Source organism: Tupaia chinensis, unplaced genomic scaffold, assembly GCF_000334495.1.
Source record: "Tupaia chinensis unplaced genomic scaffold, TupChi_1.0 Scaffold000545_1, whole genome shotgun sequence".
NCBI lineage: Eukaryota > Metazoa > Chordata > Mammalia > Scandentia > Tupaiidae > Tupaia > Tupaia belangeri.
The window spans coordinates 2587074-2596299 of NW_006160057.1; the positions used below are offsets into that span (position 1 = coordinate 2587074).

At 44.2% G+C, this 9226-nt stretch overlaps 1 protein-coding gene across 1 annotated transcript in view; it reads left to right on the forward strand.

Annotated features, from left to right (window-relative positions):
- Positions 1–9226, forward strand: part of TBC1D31 (TBC1 domain family member 31) — a gene marked incomplete in the record, with an annotated part of 76169 nt that overhangs the window by 63681 nt on the left and 3262 nt on the right. Inside the window, 2 exon segments of the mRNA XM_014591233.2 lie at positions 651–845; positions 2873–3011. Of these exon segments, the coding sequence (XP_014446719.1) occupies positions 651–845; positions 2873–3011 (334 nt within the window).

A 9226-nucleotide genomic window follows, 5' to 3' on the forward strand; every position in this document is an offset into this window, starting at 1 on the left:
CGCGTGCACGCGCCAGCCAGCCAGAGAGAGACATAGAGACAGAAAGCGAGAAATCACCCCCAGGGGGGATGGTCACGCCGCAATCCCTTCTCCTCCATTCTCCTCTCGGGATCTTGGGCACGCACGCACACGCGCCCGGCATGAGTTCTAAGCCACCGGGTCTGGGACGCGAACCGTGGTCGACTACGTGGGAGTCCAGTGACATAGCCATTACGCTAACTGCTGGTTCCTGAAGAGGGTTTTTTTTTTGTAAAGAATTATTTTTATTTTATTTTGTTTATTCATTCATTTATTTTAATTTGACCACAGAGAGACACGGGAGTGGGGGGGGGTGGAGTGAGAAAGCAAGCCACCAGGTCCAAGACTCCAGCTGTGGTCTGCCATGTGGGAGTGACCAGAGCCTTAATCACCACACCACCTACTGGTCCCCAGAATTGAAGTTTTTTAAAACTACCAATACCCAACTGCCCAGAGATTGATTTAATTGTCTCATGGTGAGGCCTGGAAGTCAGCGTGTTTTAAACACTCCCAGGTGATTCTGACATGCAGCCACAGTTACAGACAACTACCCTAGATACTTGGATACATTGAATGGATGTACCGTCATTTTACATAGTCTGACTTGCTTCTGAAATGTACAACTTTTCTAGGTAATTGCTGAAAACTTGGCAAAAGCTGAGCAAGCATGCCTAAATGCTGACTGGCAAATTCAAACTTTACATAGACAAAAATGTGATGATCTACAACGAAATGAATGTTACCAGGAAGTAGCCAAACTCCTCCGGAAAAACAGAAGGAAAGAAATAGAGTTATTAAATGCAATGAAGGAGGAGGAAGCTAAGAAGGTAAGAATCGCGTTCTAACTTTTTAGTATTAAGCATTTGGATTTTGAAATAATACATAGTCACATGACAAAACCATCAGGTAATTTTTGTTGGAAGAGAGGATAATCTAATTTTAATAGGTATTTCTCAGAGAAGTCATCTAAAATTCATTAAGCATCTTTCTCGTTGACATTAATGTGTCTCACCTAACTGGCCTGATTTGTTTTGGCTGATTGGATAATATTACTGTTTCACCTATCTTTCTATACTTACAATGTGAAAGCTATTGAGTAGGTAGAAGTTGTATGTAGCTTCTCTTAACAAAGCCCAAAATAATAGTGACTATAGAAGGAATAGAAATGTCCTTCTATTTCACTGAAGAAGTTTGGAGGAGGCAGTCGAGGGTTCGTACTATGCCTCGGGGTCCTTGGAATAAAGGCCTCCTTCAGCCTCTGCTCTATTTGCTAGTGTAGGCCTTCATTCTCAAGGATACGTTATCCAAGATGACTGCTGAGGTTCCAGCCATCACATATGCATTCTAAATAGCACAGAAAGGCAGAGCAGAAGTGCAAAATGTCCTCCTCCCACTCGAGTTAACTCCTTTTTAACTGCCGTTCAGGATCCCGTGTTACATTGCTAGCCACATTTGGCTGCAGAGTTTACTGAGCAGAATAGTATGTTTAACAGGGAGCATTATCATCCCAAATTAAGATTCTGTGCTAAAGAAGAATCAGAATGGATTTTGAAGAGGCAGCTAAGAGTGTATGTCAGACGTGTGTGACTCGTGGTTGATCTCCCAGCCACTCTTGGCTCTGTAGATATTGCCATGGGCACCATGGACGTTCCTAAGGGCAGTGAGGAGCTGTGGAGAAATCGAGTTCTATATGCTGACTTCAGTTCATTCCTCCTGCTGCTAAACCATAACGCCTGTTCTGGAAGCTGTCAGTAGCTTCTCACAGTGTGTTCCCTTTGAGTCACTAGTCCCCAGGTTCACGTGCCTCCCAACAGCACGGGGCCCTCCCTATCTTGGAACCCTTTCATTCAAGGATAGGAAGGAAGGGGTGGGGGAGGGGCAGAGGTGATGCCCAGAACACTGAGGCTGTGTTGGATACCCACAGCGTCAGAGTAAGGATCCTGGCACAGGGCTAGACCATGTGGAATTGGGTGCTGTTGCACTGTGGGTAAAAGGGTATGTTGGAGAGTAGACCAGGTGTCATTGCAAGAGCTTTCCACATTATGCAGAAATCCTTTGTGTTAGTGTCCTGGACTCCAAAGCTACTACAGTGACTACTGTCTGGCCTTGGGAATCAGTCAGACTCAGTCCCCTCCTCAGTAACACCAAAGGGCTGCATCGCTGGTCTTCCCTGGCCCTCATATTTTGTGGTCTTTGAAGGTTTGTTACTTAATGCAGTAGTGTTTCTGTAACATACCAAAATTATTGCGCTTCCATGTAAAATCTATAGCATTTCTAGGACACTGGCACAGTTTAGAAGTCATGCAATATTTTAAACTTCTTATTTTAGTTGCCCTCTGAGTTAGTTTTGTAATTCTTTTCTCATTTTATGGAGAAGGAAATAGAAAGGGGATAAGAGGGATTCCTTGGCTTCCCGTGGTCCTCACGTGTACCAGAGTGGGGCCCAGAAATTATTTTCTGAGTTATGTCGACTTTATCATTAAGGCATAGCATTCAAATGAAATAAACCTCAATTGCCATTTATACAAAACTAGCTGAGTCAGATTCGGGCCTTATTTTGAACCTGAAACACGTGGAAAGGCGTTGTCAATTCAGCAGGCCTGGGCACAACTGCAGGCTCCCAGCGTTCAGGTACTGAGTACTGAGTGGTCCCTCAGCCGCCATCTCTGCCTTCAGGGCTCTTGGGCAGCCCCGAGCAGCACAGTTACGCTAGTTACGCTAACACCAGGCAGGCCCTGTGCTCTGGGAATAGAAAGGAAAGTGGCACTGAGAAACAGAAGAGGCTCATTCCAGTCCAGGAACTGGCATTACCACACTCGTTATGTGATTTCCTTCCCTCCATTCACTCCCTTAGTGGAAGGAAGCTGAAGAAAAAGAGTTTCATTTGAGATCCGAGAAGAACGCTTCTGCTCTTTCAGATGCTTCTAGAAAGTGGTTTTTAAAGCAAGAGTTAAATGCGGCCTTGGAACATGCTGAATGTCCACATAATGAAGGTGAGAGTTTCTAAATGCTTTTGTTTCTCTTCGGCTAGTACAGATTTCTTCATTTCATGTGGTCTTATTATCAAGAACAAGTCTTTGAGGTGTATGTTGGCATTTTCATTCTAATTATTGCTCAGCTAAAAAGTGGTCACTGGTAGGGCCAGCAGGTGGCGTGGTGGTTAAGGTACTGGATTCCCACCTGGGCGACTGCAGTTGGAGTCCTGGACCTGACAGCTTGAAAATCATGCTGGGCGTGTACGTGCTGCCTAAAACACCAAGATGAAAATGGAGGAGAAGGGACTGCGGTGTGGCCATTCCCCCTGGGGTGGGTGATTTCCCACTTTGCCCCTCTCTCTCTGTTAAGTACACACACTAGGGGGGGAAAGTGATCACTAGTTCCCATTTGTTTTGGTGAGAAAGGGTTAGCTGAGGAGGTACGACTGTTGGGAAGAAAAATCAGGGACAATCAGGGAAGAAATCCCAACTGTCCTGTGGAACTCTGCTTTAGTCTACGGGTGCTGGGCCCTGATAGCCCCCTGATCTTCTAGAATGTGATCATTTCCCAAGGGGCTATTTCTAGTTCATTTTAGTAAAAAAATTACTAATAGCTGGTCCTCAGAACAATAGTAAAGTTTCACAGGAAACTCCTTTTATGGTCCAATTAAACCTCAGTGTTTGGTGCCAGGCTGACAATGCTGTCAACTGAGAAATCAAAATTGTAATTTATAATTCTCAAACAGAGAACAGGTGCAGTCTTTCTAATATATATGTATTACTTTTTACAATAGCAGCTTCGTTGTTACATAATTCACATGCCATACAATTCAAAGGCCTATTTAAAGTGTATGATTCAGTGGTATTATATTACCATGTATTTAAAAATAAATTCACAGAGGTGTGTCACTATTACCCAGAGCGATTGTAGAATATTTGTGCTGCCCACGAATAAACTCTATACTCAGTAACAGGCACTCCCACTTCCCCTCGGTCCCTGCCAGCCCCTGGCAACCTCTGACCTCCTGCCTTCTCTAGATTTGCCAATTCAGGAAATTTCATATAAATGGAATCAGACTGTACATGGCCTTTTGTGTCTGACTTCTTTCACTTGACATCCTGTTTTGCGGTTCAACCATACTGTATTGTATATTAATATTTCATTCCTTTTTATTGCCAAATAATAATCCATTGTGTGGATATTTCATATTTTTAATCCATGCATCAGGTGATGGACATTCGTGTCCATGTTTTGGTTTTTATGAACAATGCTGGTATGTGCATTACTTTTTTTCTCATAGTGTTTTTCTTTTTTTCCAAATATCCCCTTTTGTTTTCTTTTTAAGTTAAATTTATTCCTAACATGAAAAAAGAGAAACAGTACCCCCAGTAGGGTCTAAAAAAAATCTTCCCCCAGCTTCAGCCAGCCCAGGGTTGCAGGAGCACCCATGCCTGGAACACTCGAAGTCTCGGCATGTGAACCAGGAACCGTCCCATGTGGGTCAGCCTTGCAGAGCGTCATGCTTTACCACTATGTCCTGGCCGGCCCCTCTTAACCTTTCTTTCCTTCCTTCTTCCTTTTCTTTAAATGATAAAATGTAAATGCATGCAACGAGAGAGGGAGAAAAGCAGAGAGAAAGCATCCTCTGCAGGGTCTTAGCACACCAAAGTCCTCTTTCTCTGGCCCTCCAGCTCCTTAGGATCCTGAGCCTGTGTACCCAGCGTGTTTTTTGTTTTGTTTTGTTTCGTTTTTAAAGATTTAATTTGTGTTTATTCAAAATTCATTTATTTTCAATTTGACCAGAGAGAGACACAGAGAGAGAGGGTGAGAAAGCAAGCCACCAGGTCCGGGACTGGAGCTGCGGTCAGCCATATGGAAGTGTTCCGCTCCCTAACCACCACGCCACCTGCTGATCAAGGCCAACCTGTGATCCAAACTCTAGTTACCACATGGCTTCCAGCACTGCAAGGCTCCTTCATTATTGATGGGCCACAGCAACTGGGCCTGAGTTTCTTTTTTAATTTACAAATTTATAAGTCAAAATCGAGATGAGCTGCTGTCACCACTTAATTATGCCTACTTTCGAAACCCCTCGTTAACTATCAAACTAGAGATTTAGTGGTTCTGAATAGCACCAAGAGCTCTTGCAGGGACTAGGGAGTAGAATGTGACTTTTTCCACAAATTAAATATTTAAAACTTTCTTACAGAAAATACTAACCACTGCAAGCTGTCACTTCTCCCTCTCACACTTACCCCTGTTTTAGAAAGGAAAAAATAAATCTTGAGGTTTTTAGAGAACCTATGTGTTCAGACATAGAAGGAAGTAAGAAACAGTGAAAAGCTTCCCTCATCGGTTGTCTTCTGACACACTGGTTGGTCCCTCTGCCTCCACTAGGGCTTCCCTGCTACCTTAACTTTTTTTTCAACTCTCCTAAATTTTACCAGTGAGAAGACACTTGGTTAATAAGATCTCTTTTTTTTTTTTTTTTGAGAGATTTTCACTGTAGGGCGCGTGCGCTCGCCAGACAGACAGAGAGAGACATAGAGACAGAAAGCGAGAAATCACCCCCCAGGGGGGATGGTCACGCCGCAATCCCTTCTCCTCCATTCTCCTCTTGGGATCTTGGGCACGCACGCACACGTGCCCGGCGTGAGTTTTAAGCCACCGGGTCCGGGACACGAACCGCGGTCGACTACGTGGGAGTCCAGTGACGTAGCCATTACGCTAATTGCTGGTTCCCAATAAGATCTCATTTTCAAAAGGCAAATGTCTAAAGCTCTGTCAGTCGTTTCCTTAATCATGGTGTATACATTTACCCAGATTCATTTAATCCTGAAACTAGTAGATAAGTCAGCTTCAGTTAGGAGATGGGCATTTTGATTGGTGGTGTTCAGTACTCGCCTGTCACTCAGGGCCTAGAGGGTAGGCACCAGGAAATGGGAAATGGGTGAGTTTACCAATGACAGTTCATTAAAACTGCAGCCTGGGGGACCAGCTGGTGGTGTGGTGGTTAAGGTGCTGGACACTCCCACATGGCCAATCACAGTTCGAGTCCCAAGCCTGGTGGCTTCCTTTCCTACTTTCTCTCTGTGTCTCTCTATGACCAAATTAAAATAAATGAATGAATAAATAAAATTAAATAAATAATTCTTAAAAAAAAATTTTAACCTGGTATCAAATCTTTACTAGCGAAGTAGCTATGCTTTAGAAAATATTAGTCCAGATTTTAAAATGGGCAAAGGATTTGAATAGAAATTTCTCAAAAAAAAAAAAAAAGATATACAAGAGGCCTATAGGCACATGAAAAAATGTTCTTTTTCATTCATCACTAGGGAAATGTAAATCAAAGTCATCATGACAAAAATGAGAAGCACCACAATGAGATTCCACTCCACACTAGGGTGGCTATAATCAAAAAGATAAAAACAAGTCTTGGTTAGGATCAAAAAACTGCAACAGCGCTGTGGGAATGTGAACGGTGCAGCCATTGTGGAGGACAGTGGCACTCCCTCAAAAGGTGGAACGTAGGGTTACTATATGACCCAGGAATTCTTCTCCTGTTGGGTCATCCAAAAACTCACAGAAAAATACATCGTAGGGGGAACCAGCAGTTAGCGTAATGGCTATGTCGCTGGACTCCCATGTAGTCGACGCGGTTCGTGTCCCGGGCCCGGTGGCTTAAAACTCACGCCGGGCGCATGTGCGTGCGTGCCCAAGATCCCGAGAGGAGAATGGAGGAGAAGGGATTGCAGCGTGACCATCCCCCCTGGGGGGTGATTTCTCGCTTTCTGTCTCTATGTCTCTCTCTGTCTGTCTGGCGAGCGCACGCGCCCTACAGTGAAAATCTCTCAAAAAAAAAAAAAATACATCGTAGGGACCAGCAGATGGCGTAGTGCTTATGTCACTGGTCTCCCATGTAGTTGACCGCAGTTCGAGCCCTGGACTCGGTGACTTACAACTCACACTGGGTGCTTGGGTGCTTGTGCATGCACGACCAAAACCCCAAGAGAAAAATGGAAGAGAAGGGACTGTGGCATGACCGTCCCTCCTGCAGGGAGCAGGGGGATGATTACTTGCTTTCTGTCTCACTGTCTCTCCAGCAAGCACAAGTAACCTACAGCAAAAAATCTCTCAAAAAGAAAAATATGTCCTAACTCTTCCGATGACCCAATAGTGTATACCCAAGAGAATTGAAAACACATGTCCATACGAAAACTTATCATTATTCGTAACAGGCAAAAAGTAGAAACAACCCTAGTATCCATCAACTATGGAATGGGTAAGCAAAATGTGGTATAGCCACAGGTGGGCGCGTACTCAGCTGTGACGGGAAGGAAGTCCTGATTCGTGCTGCACGGCGGATGGACCTGGAAAAGCTTATGCCAGACGCAAAGGCCATGCGTTATGTGATTCTGCTCCTGTGAACTATCCACAACTGGCAAATCTATAGAGACAGAAAGTAGACTAGTGGTTAATTGGAGAGGGGGAGTACTACAGGGTTTTGGGAAAGGTGATGAAAATGTAAAATTAGTGATGGTTGAACAATTCTGAATATTCTAAAACCATGAATTGTTCACTTTAAAAGAGTGACATTGGACCAGCAGGTGACGTGGAGGTAAAGGTGCTGCATCCCACATGGCTGGCTCTGTAGTTTGGGTCCTAGACCTGGCAGCTTGAAAATCATGTCAGGCAAAATTAAATTAAAAAAAAAAATTATGCCAGGCATACATGCATGCATACCCAAAATCGTGAGAGGAGAGTGAAGGAGAAGAGATTGTGGCATGGCCATTCCCACTGCGGGGTGATTTCTCTCTCTCTCTCTCTCTCGTGAGCACACGCTCTCTATATCAAAAACTACTTAAATAAGTGAATAAAAGCACATGTTCAAGACCTCACCAGTGACTATTTAATTCGGTAGATCTCAAAATAACAGTATTTGGTATATCTAGGGTAAAAGCTGGTTCTTTGTTTAAAAATTTCACAAGTGAATCTGCTCAGCAGCATATGAAGCATTGCTGTGGACAGAAGGGAACCATTAGCTGTTTGAACCGAGATAGTATTTACCACTGGGCCTTTAAGATTAAACAGCCGGGGGCAGGATGGCTGCTGTGGGGCAGAGAGAGAGGAGCTGTGAGATCCCAGATCTAGCTGGAAGGATCTGAGGGGCCAGTATGGATCTGTGGCTCTCCTGGACCACACTGCCCGAGTGCTTATCCTGATCTGGCCAGAGTGTTTCTAGGCTGGCTTGCTCATTACCTTAGTCTGTTTGCTGCAGCCTTATTTTTCTTTTAATTTTTTTTCTTTATATAAAGTAGTTGTATCTGGTTGGATTTTTATTTCGTTTTTTCCTTTTGGACAGTTCTCTGAGTAGGAACTGTTCTCGGGAGTCATGCAGATTACGTTTACATGACTCCCTCATCCCCCACACCAGTCAAAATAGGCGCTTGGTGATTAGTCAGAGCACTTCCATGACTCACAGAGCTACAATTGTGAATTGACACCGTTAGCTGGCGCTCCAGAGCCCAGGTAAAGACATCCCAGTGAGTCAGCAAGACCCAGCCCTGCGTGACGTGACGCATGCCGGGTTAGAGCCCAGGGGTGGGGGCAGAAAGGAAGGGACTTACAAGTGGTGTTGGGATGAAAATTGTTTAAAACACCTCGGTGTCATATTAAATGTGAAACTCAAGGAAGTGAGGGGGCAGCAGGGACACAGCTGAGGGTTAGCAGAAGTTTTGGCAGGATTGATAAAAAAAAAAAAAAAAAAAAGACAGGGAAGACCCGGCTATGCTTACTGCTGAGAAGCTTCCAGTGACACTTGCCTGTGGCCAGCTCTGACTTACAGATTGGGTTAGGCCCTGCCCAGAATCAGCGCATAATAGTCCTCAGGGAGGCTTGCTAGTCACGTTTCATAATCCCTTCTGTTGGGGTCTCTGGCCTAAAATGTGTATTTTTGAGATGCTTGTTTTAGCTAAAAGGTTTTTTTAAATGTTGCCAGGACTTTGGCTCAGCTGTTTGTTTATTTATTTGTTTTTAAGATTTTGCCACAGGGCATGTGCACTTGTCAGAGAATTAGGCAGTGAGAAGGAAGGTGAGAAATCACCCCAAAGGGGACGGCCACACCACAACCCCTGCTTCATTCTCCTCCTGGGACTTTGGGTACACACACACACTCACCCAGCATGATTTTCTTTCCTTTTTTTTTTTTTTTTTTTTTTATCATAATCGCGAG